Genomic DNA, 13,312 nt, shown 5'->3' with positions numbered 1-13,312 from the left:
TGAGGTGACAACTGATTTACACAGACTCCAAGTTGCCAAGTAGGCTAACTTTTGGTGAGACCGTTGAATGTTTGCACTCTGACCGGCTCTCCAACTCTCAGCTATGTCAATGATTTGTCCGCTTTCTCAAAGTGAAATTTGGCTTTCTGTTGTTTCACTTTGATTTTATCACTCACTCCCTCTTACTGCTTCTGGTTTCAGTAGTGTTTTTTTAGCTATTGGAAGAATAGTTTGGCTGCGTTGTGACATTAGTCACTGGACTGGGCTACTTCCCATGCCTTCAGTAGGTGTGTTTCTCCACTCTAAAATTGCCTTGTACACATCTGTGCTAGATCTACTTGATTTTCTGATGATCCCTTTGGCAATTTTCACCGCTGCTTCAGACTTTCCGTTTGACTGAGGATAGAGTAAGATGATGTGTCGTGTTGAATTTCCCAATCTTTCATGAAATGCCTGATTCTTCACTTGTGAACTGAGGGCCATCGTCCATCATCACAATTTTAGGAATGCCATGACGACTGAAGTGTGAGTTCAGGCATTCTACGATCTCACTGGTAGTCGTTGGCATCAGCTTGCCTAACTCCCAGTAGTCTGAATAGGAGTAGATGGTGACGAAATAATTCCAAAGAGAGTGAAGAGGTCAACTCCAGGCTTCATCGCTTCATCAATGGTCTTCCTGGGATGTCATGAGTCATAAGCAACTCTTTAGCTTGCTTAGCTTGATGTTCATTACAAGCACTGCACTGGCTGATATGGTCCTTGATCTCATTGCTCATGTTTGGCCAGTACTTAGAGCACTTCTCTTGACTCTCACAGACTAGACTCAATCCTTGATGGCCTGCTGGGATGTTCTTCAGCATCTCTTTCCTCATCTCTTTAGGGATGATGACTCTAGTTTATTTGTACAAGTTGCCATCTTGGACAATCACTTCATCCCTGTATGCCCAACACTCTCTTATAGCAATAGGTGTTAAGTGTGTCATTTATGGTTTCAGGCTATCCTTTCATCTCTACTTTCTGCAGCACTAGGAGAATTGCATCTCATTGTGTAACTTGCTTGATCTGAGCAAGACGTTTGTCTGTTAGATTCAATGTCTCTTCTGGGTTGATGACTTCCAGGCCTTTGCTTCTCATTGAATCTGGAAAATTTCACACACTGTCCTAGTGTAATCAACTTCCTTCAAAGCGATTGCAGCTCTTGGGAGCATGTCAAATACGTACATCTGCTTCTCTTGCTTGTACTTAATTTCCAGATGATTTCTCTGCAAACAAAAGAACATCCTTTCCAGACAGTTTGGAGCAAATATAAGTGGTTTGAGAAAGGTGCTTTGAATGGCTTGTGGTCATACTCCACCATTACTTTGTCTCTCCCAACCAGGTACTGATTAAAATGCTCACAAGCAAACACAATAGCCAGGCACTGTTTCTCAATCCGTGTGTAGCATTGTTAGTTTGTGGTAATGCTCTGGATGCAAACACAGCTGTCCTTGCTGCATGAGGGTTGCTCCAAGTTCTGATTCGCTGGCATCACAGTACCTCAGCACTGATGTCATCACGAATTGCTTGATGCAAGTGAAGGCTGCACCTTATTCTGTAACCCAATACCACTGAACATCTTTTGCAGTAAGCTTGCGTAGAAATGACAAATTAGGCAAAAACTTTGCTAGATAGTTCACGAATCCAACAAATTGTTGGACCGCCTTCACATCTGTTGCTTGCTGCATTTCTGCTACAGCTCCCACCTTATCAGGATCAGAGCAAAATTCCTTTTGCTGTTAGTACGTGACCTATGTATTTGACTTCCGTCATCTTCATTTGCAGTTTTTCTTGTTCCACTTCAGGTTCACCAGGCAAGCTCTCTTTTGCAGTCTCACTAGATTTGGAGCATGATCTGCAATGGCTTCTTCCATCCTATCTCCACATCCATTGACTATCAGATCATCCACAATCGCTTCCACTCCTGGAAGATAATTATTTACTGTCTCACACTGTCGGCGTTGATGCTCTAGAAATGCTAAACGGCATGTGCAACACCTGTACCTCCCAAATGGCGTCCAGAACATAGCCAAAAAATTGCTGCTTTCATCCAGCTTCACTTTCCAGTATCCACCCTTCACATCCAGGGTGGTAAAGACCTTTGCCTTGGAAGTTGCGGCAAAATTTCTTCAAAAGTTGGCATGGGGTAGTGAGATCTATTCAAAGCTCTATTGAGGTCTCATGGATCTATGTACACTCTCTGTTTTCCAGTTTTTTTTATGGCTATCATGCTGCTAATCCAGTCTGTCGGAGTTGTCGTTTTCTTGATTACTCCCATCTTTTCAAGCTCCTCTCTCTTGTCTTTCAGGCTGGACTTGAGGGCAGCTGAAATTCTATTTGGAAGATGCTGAGTTGGTCTCACACTCTTATCTATTTCATGGTGATATTCACCAGGAAGACGTCCAAGACCTGTGAAAACATCTTTTGTACATAGAAGGTTACCAGTCCAAGCTTCTTTCAACACCGTTCCCCTTGCCTGATGGCCTACTCCTGCTCCTATTTCTTACGACCTTATGATCTTATCTTTTCTTTTGTGTGGCGCCCTCCACAATATTTACATCCAGTACCTGGCCTTGATCTTTTTGCCGGCCCTTCTGTAAATAATTCTTCCTTTTCTCCATTGTCTTGTGCTTGTAAGGCCTGAACTGTCTTTTTTCAGCACAGTGCAAAGCTTCATCAGTTCTTCCATCAATATTCTTCAGCTGATGACTGACCACTTCAGAACTTCTGTACACTTTGTTAGCTTTCTTGAAATTAAATTTCTTTTCTTTCAGCCGCTTTGCTCTCATGGTGGGATATTTCATTTTTAATCGCTGATCAGATCATCCTTCAGTTGCTCGAACTCACAAGATTCAGCTGGACGTCTCAATGCAGTCACATACTGATCAATATTCTCTCCCGCTTTCTGAACTCTGGTGTTGAACACATAGATTCATAATTAGCATTAGTAGAGACTTCAAAGTGGGTCTCTAAGGCTTCCAAAATTTCACAAGACTGATTTTTCTGCTCCTCAGTGAGGTCTAGGGTGCGGTACAGCTTGTAACACTCTTTCTCCAGCACTAATAATAGAGTTGCTATTCTTATTTGTTTAGGTTTCTTATTTAACTCTGTGGCAATTTCATGGTTCTGCCATTGAAACTGGAAGAATTTCCAATTCATTTTCTATTCTCCCTTCATCTCCAGGAGATGGTATCAATGCAATACTGTCTCACCCAGCAGTCAATGTTCTGTATAAAATTGAAGACTGGAGTTTTAATTATCCTCTCCTATTTCTTACAGCTATCAAAATTCATTCAAATTCAACTGCACACTCCTGAGACCATGCTTCATGTAATGGGTAAAAATGGCTTCTGCCTCAATCCTTTGCTCACAACGGAATGTCATCAGAGCTCACATGACTCTGAGGTCACACGACTATGACAAGCCACAGTACACAACAGGCAACCATGCACAAAGGCATTTCTCCAAACAATAATTGCACCATACAATCTCTTTGCTCAGGTTATAAAATTTTCTTGACTCTACTCAGTACAGTGTGCTCCCACTGTCCTGTATTGGATAATTAAAAAGCTCTTGTATGAATTGAACTGTTTCCACAAGGTAACCCATGCATGTGATATGTATACAACATAATGGGGTAAAGTTTCAGCTAGGGTGTGTTGATATTTCCAGTGCAGTTCATCCAAAATCAGCCAAACCACTGGGAAAAATTGAGGAATTTTGAGTGCAAGTTATATTCGGCACGCATCGTGTTTCCACCGTCTTTGCTGCTAGCTTAAAAAACATCATACTGAAAGCTGACCATGCCCATAAAACTGATCACACACCCAAGGTCAAATTAATCACCATGCCTTGTTTCTGCTAATTATGTCTATTAGTAGGCCTTGAGGAATTTGTTAAAATTGAGTTTTTTAGGCACAAGAGCACTAATAGACACTTTTGAAAAGATTTTAAACTTAATTAAAAAAATGACTACTGTACACTAATGAAACTAGTAAATGATTCTGTATGGTTTTTTAAAATGCATTTTCAATTATTTAAAATTCAGATTCTCAGGTGATTAACTATATACTCACATATATTGAGGAATATTTTTTAATGCAAAAGAAGTTACATCTGTAACATTGCCTGATTTTGCTATTTCATGGACAATTTAATGTTTATTATTATACAAATAGCTTTGAGCAGAAATTTGAACCATAAAACCAATCTAGACTGATATTTTCCCCAATTCCTGATTGCACCCAAAATGATTTTTTTTTACAGTGCAATACACTGAATCAAATTTCAAAAAAAAAATCAGTAAGTTCCATTTAGACAGGTGAGATGTCAATCATTCACGTAATTGAATGTTTGCCACTTTCCTATAGAAAAGGCTCATGACGGCAAAGATTAAATCTTGTGGAAGGCGATGAGGTGTGGTCAAAAGGGAAGGATCAAAGAAATTTAATTCTCAGTTGAATATGAAGTACATGTGACAAGTCAATGGTAGGTCATAAAGAATTTTGATGAAGAATAGGATAAAGTTTGGATTTTTCAATCATTAGCATCATTCTGTGGGTACAATACTTCAGTAAGAAAATAAAGAGATGAGATGCAGATCCAGACCAGTTACAAGGCAATGTGTAATGTATTCATTTCCATAGAATTCTCCTCTGTATTGCTATATTTAGAACATAAAGAAACATTTTCTTCTTTTGACAGGGTTTCCTGATTGAAAGCAAGCTGCTTAAAATCCTTGCTCCCCTCAAGAAAGATGAACAATATCTAATAAAACTGGATGCCATATTTGCAGTAAGAGCTACAGATTTTCAAGAGGACATTTCCATGCAGCCTTTAGATTTTCTATCTGATTTTGATAAACACCTTTTTTAGTCTTTTACTTTACTAAGATGGCCCAGTGCTTCATGAAATTGATAGTGTAAATTCAATGGGTACCTTAAAGTAGAAGCCTTGTTTAATTAGAGTGGTATTACTGTACAAAATGTGTACTTAGAAAAGAACGATAATTGCATGGCCAGGTACTATTGCTGACAGGTACAATATTCATACAATTCTTCAATACTGTTAATATTCTTCACTTACTATTTCAATTGAGTTATTTGTGAGCCCTCACCTGACAATTAACTAATACCCCTATCATCTACTGCACCTGCTTGGATGTTGTTATAAGTCTTTGATGAATTAATTTTGGTAGGAAAAATGAGGAGAGGCAATATTAATTAAATGGTGTAATTTTAAAGGGGGTGCAGAAACAGAAGGACCTGGTGTGTACGTACACAAATCTTTGAAGCGGCAGGATAAATTGAGAAAGCTGTTATAAAGTACAGGATCCTTTGCTTTATAAATAGAAGCATAAAGTAAAAAAGGAAGTAGTAACCTGGTTAGGTTCCAGCTGGAGTATTGTGTCCAATTCTGGGTATTATACTTTAGAAAGCATGTCAAGGTCTTGGAAAGAGTACAGAGGATACTTACTAGAATGGCACCAGAATGAGTGACCAAATACTTTGAGAGACTGAAGAAACTGTGGTAATTTTTCCTCGGCGGAAAGGTTAAAGGGAAATGTGTGCAAAATCACAAAGGGTTTTAATAGAGTAAATAAGGATAAATCGTTTCCATTTACAAAGGGTTGTTCAACCGAGGACACAGATTTAAGGTAATTGCCAAAAGAAGCAGAGGTGACAAGAGAATACATTTTTTTAATTCAATGAGTTGTCATGATCTGGAATGCATTGCCTGTAAGGTTGATGGAGGCCAATTAAATAATAAATTTCAAAAAAGAATTTGATAAATAATTGGAAAGAAACATTTAGCAGGACTAAGGAGAAAGAGCAAGGGAATGGCTCTAATTGTATAGCCTTTCAAAGAATCAACAAAGGCCTGATGGGCCGATTGATCTTCTTCCGTGCTGTATAATTCTCTGAATACTAAAATAGAAAAAGTAAATTTCCTCCTCATGTCTTGTCAAAAAACTGGCCAGAAAATTGGCACAACTTGCTACATGTGCTGTGACAGTATTGATTAGTGCGATTCTAGCAATGTAAAGCAAGTATCTTAAGGGTTTAATTACTGGACTGCTAAAGCTCTACAATGTGTAGCAACTCTCAGGCAGCCTTGCTAAGGGCATAATCTATCATTCTAAGAATACTGATAGGAGGTTTCTAATGTTGTATTTTTTTGGGCCTTTAAATGCGTAAATTATAAAACACTTATTTCTAAATTATAGGCTACAGCAGTTGGCCAGATCACTGTGAACACTGAGACTTGGAAATGAATAGCACAAACATTACAATATCCTAATACCATCAAGGCAGATTGGATCTTCAGTTGTGGGAAGATAATAACGCTGAGATAGATTGAAAACACGATTAAATTAAAACATAGGCCGGGATTTTCCGGCCCCCTGTCATGGGCGGGACCTGCTGCAGGCGAGGCTCCCCAGCCAGAAGTCCATCGACTTGCGGGCGGACTGGAAGATGCTGGCGGTGGGCGGGTGCTGAAAATCCCACCCCTGCATTTTTTTTTTTACATTGAATCAAATTCCAAAAAGAAAGGAAAAGACTAGCAAATTCCATTTTGGTAGTTGAGATGTCACTTATTCACGTAATGGAATGTTTGCCACTTTCTGATAGAAAAGGCTCCTGATGGCAAAGATTAAATCTCATGAAGGGCCATGAGGTGTGGTCAAAAGGGAAGGATCAAAGAAATTTAATTTATAATTGGTAATTTTGAGAATTACCAACTCAAAAAGCTCCCTTTCTATTCGCAAGTATATTGTTCATAAATGTTTGACCATAATTCTATAATTTACTCAGCAAGAGGTTCCCAGACATATGTACTTTGGAGTTATTACCCTCTAAATTATACTTATTGTGATTGCTGCACAGAATCAATTACATCTGATATAAAAAGCAACTATCGGCAAGTCCATGAACAATAGAAATATGAAAAGCATATATTACCATCACAGGCCAAAAACAAAAGAAAAATTAAAATTTATAAACGCAGTTTATTTTTCTTAATACATTTTCTGTGCTTTTAATTATAATTTGGTCGCCTGCTTCCAGCTGAGCTGTGATCTTCAACATTTGAATATTCCCCGTATATTACAAGCGCATTTAGCATCCCGGAAATGCTTAGCCAAGGCGTGAGGTCCTAATTTTAATCAGAAAACAGGTATGGATTTCTCCAAGCCTATGAAGTCCTATGACAGATTTTTAAAGATCATATGTGAAGATATGGGACCATACCTTTTTGTCATTTCCTACCCATTCTAAAAAGCTTTTTTTTCAAATAATGAAGCTCTGTTGGATCAAAGAGTGGTACAAGAATAAGGTACAGCGTTACCTTTGTCATGTTAGATTTGACATATCAATGGGGAGGACAGCAGCATACTGTTGGAAGCTTGACAGAAATATTAACAATACTTAGTTCGCCAACTATATGTAATTCAAAACAGACATTTTTCTTCTCTTGTCTCATCAAGTTGTCTGGTTGAAAACTGGCACAATTTAAATTCATGGATCTCTAGCAAGCCCAAATAAAGGGAAAGGGAATGAATCAGTTAATAGAACACCATGGCTTTGGTCTTCACCAGCGTCATCACATATAAATAAAGTGATTTGGGGTACAGGAGGAAGTGAAAGCCTAACAGAATTAATTTAAATAGTGCTTTCTTAAGGCTATCTGACTGTTGTCATACTTTACCTGAGAGAAAGAAATTTGGTGCATTTATTATGGGATATATCGAATTGAAAGATTAAAAAGGAAATTCTGATTAATTTCTCATTTAATGCAGGCTTTAGGAATAGAGAATGAAGATGATACAATCAAACTGACAGAGTTCTTCATAAAGCATTGTAAGACGTCTAAACCTGAATCGGATAAGGTAAGATATCAGTAACTTCAGAAACAAATCCAGGTGCACTTTCGATTTATGTTCGGAATTGTTCTTTAAAAGGAGTGCATTGGAATTCCATTTGCTGGGGATTTTTTTTTTAGAAATTTTTGAATAAACCATTTCTTTTTAATTTATGCTTGTACGTTAATGTGCAGAGTGCCCTGTTGCAGAAAATTTAAATTTATGCAGAAAAGTGTGAAACTTTGTGATTGATTGGATGGATGGTGTGATCAACTGCAGATTTGTTAACTTGATATATAAACAGATATACTATATGCATAGATTCAAGGTAGATTACGATTAGGAGGCTGACATGGCGCCTCTTCAAAGTAAGTATAATTTCAACTTAGATTGGATAATTGGCTGGCAAAATTTGTCAGTTGTCCACTTAAATTTGAATGACTATTGGCCAAGATTTTCTGCCCGTCCAGCACCAGTGGGGCAGAGTGTCCCTTGGCTCTGCCTGTATTTCACACTCTGGGATCATTTGAAAATGTGAGGTAGGCACCCTTGGCTGAGTAGTAACACTCCCGTCCCCGAATCAGATGGCCATGGATTCGAGACCCACTCTTGAGACTTAGTAATATAGGCTGCAGTCTTGAGAAATTGCTATACTGCCAGAGATCCCATCTTTCAAATGAGATGTTAAATCAAGATGTCTGCCCTTGCAAATGGACCTAAGATTGCATGTTAAAACTCAAAGAAGAGCAAGGGGAGTTCCCTCAATGTCATGGCCTGGCCAATATTTACCCCCTAAACCGACACCAAAAAACAGATTACCTGGTCTTCAACTCATTGCTGTTTGTAAGACCTTGGACAAAATTTAATGGGTGATGGGGTTTTCCCGACCCACCATTGGAGGGGAATGCATCCCAGGTGATACCAGCTGCCCCTCAGTCAATTAATGCTCTGTGGAGTGTTAATTGGCTGGATGCAAGACTTCTGCCCCCCATGCATGCAAGCCCTTACTCAGAGCAGCTTTGATGGGATTACAATTAGTCTCCAGATTCTACATCCCGGAGTCCAGGACCAGGCAAACGTGAGGAGTCTCATGGCTAGGAGGGGAGGTGTGGCCCGGAGGTGATGGGGAGGGGAGTCTAGATGGAGTGGGGGTCGAGGAGAGCCTGTTGTGGAAATGGGGGCCTTGAGGGAGGCACCTCCGCCTTTTGCCACCCAAAGCACGAGCAGGGTGACCTACCAGTGCCTCCCCTCCCCGCCCCTGACCTCCCCTCTCTAGCCTAAAAGTTGAGGCCAGGCAGAAAGTGGCCCTTAAGTGGCCATTAACTGGGAGGAGAGCAGGCAGGCTGCCCTAGGCCTTGCCGCTTCCCGTAAAATTGAGGATAGGTTGGGGACGTGCAGGCTGGACAGTTGCAGGAAGGCCACCTGGTTAATTTGGATCCATTGTGTCACTGGTGACGGTGCTATGGAAGCTGATCCGCTTCCTAGGAGTACACGCTCTACTGCCAGCCACTTCTGGTGCAGCCTGTGCAGTGCACCGTCTAGTGTAAGGCACTCGTGCAGGTGTCCTCTGCATGCACCAGAAGCTTCTGAACTTGGCCTATTATGATATTCCACAACCTTACTGGTTGCTGTGATGCCCGAATGTTAAATTCAGACCATTGGATGAATTTGCTTTGTCACTTAGCAAAGATCAAGCATTCAGCAGAAAGAGAGGCTCAGCATTAGCAATACTTAAGGGGCCAGTCATCCACCTTGCAGATGAGATAATTTTGAGGATTCTTCTGATACTGCAAAGTGTCTGGAGTATTTTTTGAACGTGTTGTGGTGAGTTCCTGGATTTAGAGAAGGGAGTTTTGCTGTATGTGCACAGGGAAGGCAGAGAAGCAAGTGACCTGTCCATACAAAGGCACCAACAGGTATGGGAGTTACAGTGGTACTACCCTTCTGTCTGCAGGACAACAGGGAAGATAGAGTGGAGGCTGCGAAGAAGGCAAACTGTGCACAATGCTCTCTGCCAAGTAAGAGCTGGACACTTCCACGATCCTTGACAATCGGAAGCCGTCAGGCAGGTCAGCCAGTTCTCCTGGCAACTCAAAGCAGAATTTTCCCAGGTTTGCACTAAGTGTGATAGCAGGCGGGTAAGATGACATTTTACCCGCCAGCTGAGATGGCAGGATTTCACACCGTATCGTCCCAAACCCTCCACATCGTTTATGCACTCCCGGGAAACATGCTGTTTCCATGGCGGGCGGGCTCTCATTTGCCCATGGGCCACCACCCTGCCATGGCATCACGCTGGACACCATGTTTAAAGTCCAGCCGCAAGCACAGTTCTTATTGCTTCCAGCTCACCCCTGCTGCCCGGGAGACATGGCCAGCAAAGTAAAAAAACATCGCAGCCCCCTGCTTTAATGACGGGTCCCACGAGCGACTGCAGAATGCTGTGGAGGCCCACTGGGATGTCCAGTACCCCCACACTGACCACAGGATGGGCAGCAACATGTCCAATCCAGCTTGGGAGGCAATGGCAGCAGTGGTCAGCCCTTCAGAAGAGGACAGTCATTCAGTGTCGCAAGAGGATGAATGATCCCCTCTGTTCCCGTCAGGGTAAGTCACTCTACTCATCACTCTCAACTCACACACTCACAAACCCATCACACATCTGCAGGGCCCTCACTCACTGCCAGCTCAAGGGACATCACCATTCACTCTCTCACACTCACCTTCATTGTCCTCATCCCGTCCATGGGACCACTCACCACCCACACAGGCCTGGCAGGCATCTTTCTTACTCTTCCTCCATCTCTATCCATACAGGACAAGCTAGTACACAACAAGAGAGAGAGGTCGCTGACTGTTGGAGGAATGCTTGAAATCAAGGTCCTCATTGACTTTGAAAACAGAGCTATCCAGCTGGCCGGCCACGATCTGGACCGGTCTTGTGCTGATGGTGAGGTTGGTGCTGCTCTACCCACTGAGGATCCAGCAATGCAACATCCGTCAGACAACCATGCTGTGAGTGATGTGTCCTGTTTCACTTCAGGCACCCTCCCTGAAGTTCTGTCACAGCGCTCACCCACACCCTCCACCAGCGCAGAGACATACACCTCGGTGGGTCCTAGCTTTAGAGTAGCCCCGGGACCACAATCTGGTGAGCACATTGCACTCTGATCCACAGCAGGTGACGGCAGGGACTTCCAGGGTGTCCGGCACTTGGAGGACTGATGGAGGCCAGAAATTTGCTGAGTCCCAGTCAGATGACAAGCCCCTGGACTGGGTCATGTCACAGTTGCTGGAGCTGCAAAGGCAAGCTCAGGAACATCAGGATGGGACGTCCTCTGTACTCTTCAGATTGCAAGGCATAATGGAAGACTCCGTTCGTCTTCAGGCTGAGTGATAGCGTCGGCATGCCAAGGCACTGAGATCAAAACTGCTAGGGTGGTGGCTGCCATGGACACCTTGGTCTTGCACTGCTGCGCAGGCTCAACTCCATCGCTGATGCCATAGTTGGCCTCCAACAATGTGTACTGTGAGAGGGATACTGGGCAGCACGATCTCATTCCAGCTATCCCTGCTCCTCAAGGAGTCAGCCTGCGGTCCCCAGTCACCCACAGAGAGGGGGATCAGCAGCTGCACACTCCCAGTCCATCCATTCAAGTGACTCTGAGAGTGTCCAGCCAATCCGACTCCCCTCTTCCTGTGACCTCAGCAGCTCCAGCTTCACAGGCCAAGGAAGGTGCCACTGCCACACAGCAGGATCCCAAAAGCAGGCCAGGGCCCACCCAAGTCTCGGCCCTCCAGAGGACACCTGCCAAAGTCATCACAGACAGGGCATTGCAGTCACCAGGCTGCCTCCACCTCCGCTGTGGATGTCCGGGGAGCAACAAGACATACCAGCAGGATTAGGAAAGTTAAGGATAATTTGTTGCACAGCCTAGGCACGGGTGTTAGTCACTTGTACATACTGTTCACCATTGCCAATAAACTCCCAAGAATGTCTCCCTGCCTATGGCTCCTTGTTCTGATGAGCAGTGTTCTTGTCATTCAGATGTGAAACCTTTCTGCAGAGGATAAAGGCAGGTGTCTCAGTCCAGGGCCTCTTCCCTGTGCTCTGTGCAGCCTTCAGACCACAGTGATGGTCCAGCCTCACAATCCCTGGAAACCTCGACGGTGCTGGTCATTGCTGCCAGAATGTAGTGGGCAGGCGCCACAGGGTTCTCTTATTCTCTCAATGTGCTCTCAACACCTTTAAGGAGGGGCTGTCCCCCATCTCTTCAGCGCCTGTGATCACTGATTCTGTGCTCCAGTTCCTGAAGGCACAGGTGCTGATGTCAGACAAAGCATTAGAACTTCTAAAGTTTCATGGCTGCGTCTCTATGTTATGACCTGATCACGTAGCGCCAGTGAGCTGTCCTCGGCCAGACAGGAGTCAGACATTCTCAGAGGCTACGTGAAGATTTTATGGAGTGACCTCACTGCATGTTTTCATCATCCTCCTGCGATTCAGCGACTATTAGGGTGTCCTCCACTGCATCTCCATGACAGGAGCATTCTCATGGAGCGTATATGCGCTGCCATAAGCCAAACTGGAGTAAAACGTTCACAACTGCGATGTGAGGATCTATGGGGCCACCTCACTGCATGTCATCATCGTCCTCCACAAATCTAGCAGCTATGAGGGCCTCCTGAGCGTGCCTGCCTTGTCTGACCGGTGAGAGGGCCTCATCCTCATCATCATCACCTCCGAGGACCTCCTCAGCCTCATTCCCATTGGTGTACTCCTCATTGGAGGAGATGTGCAGCTCCTCCATCTTGTCCCCAGCTGGCTTGTCTCCCTGTTGCAGCACCAGGTTGTAAATGGCGCAGCAGACGACGACGATGTGTGACACCCTCTGCAGACTGTATTCTCATCACTGGTTCTCGGTCATCTGCAGGAATGACAGGCGGCGCCTAAAGACCCTGGGTGTTGCTAGTCGCTGACCAGCCACAACTTGCTGTCGCTCCTAGGCATTGTGTGTGGGAACCTCTGCTGCCCCTTCTTCCTGAGGTTGCTGCTCCTGCCTTTGCGCGGCCAGAAGCCTCAGTCGCTCTCTCCTCCGTCTTCTCCACTCTCTAGGCCATCAGGCATACAGCTAGGTCACCAGGCTCCATGCTCCTGATGTAGTCCCTCTGCAGCCAAGTGCACATCGCCTGTGTGCTGTCGTGAAACATCTTGACATGGATGGGTGATCCAGTGGGGGTGCAAGAGCCTGGCGGGATTGCCTTTTAATGATATGTCAGTGCATTACAATGAGCTCCCCGATGACCATTGGCGGGAAATGCAGCCTGCCGTTGGCGGGCTGAGCAGGCAATTTCCTTCCCACCATCATGAAACCAATCGCGCCATATTGTTCGTGCATGCCACCTATCATGCCC

General features: G+C 43.7%; 1 protein-coding gene across 1 annotated transcript in view; it reads left to right on the top strand.

Annotated features, from left to right (window-relative positions):
- Positions 1-13,312, top strand: part of drc1 (dynein regulatory complex subunit 1 homolog (Chlamydomonas)) — a 107,461-nt gene that overhangs the window by 55,519 nt on the left and 38,630 nt on the right. Inside the window, exons 12-13 of the mRNA XM_041188408.1 lie at positions 4,741-4,830; positions 7,835-7,924. Coding sequence (XP_041044342.1) covers positions 4,741-4,830; positions 7,835-7,924 — 180 coding nt within the window. The remainder of the gene's footprint in view (positions 1-4,740; positions 4,831-7,834; positions 7,925-13,312) is intronic.

Source organism: Carcharodon carcharias, chromosome 5 (genome assembly GCF_017639515.1).
Source record: "Carcharodon carcharias isolate sCarCar2 chromosome 5, sCarCar2.pri, whole genome shotgun sequence".
Lineage (NCBI taxonomy): Eukaryota > Metazoa > Chordata > Chondrichthyes > Lamniformes > Lamnidae > Carcharodon > Carcharodon carcharias.
The sequence above is the reverse complement of the archived record's forward strand: the minus strand, read 5'-3'. Positions and strand labels throughout refer to the sequence as shown.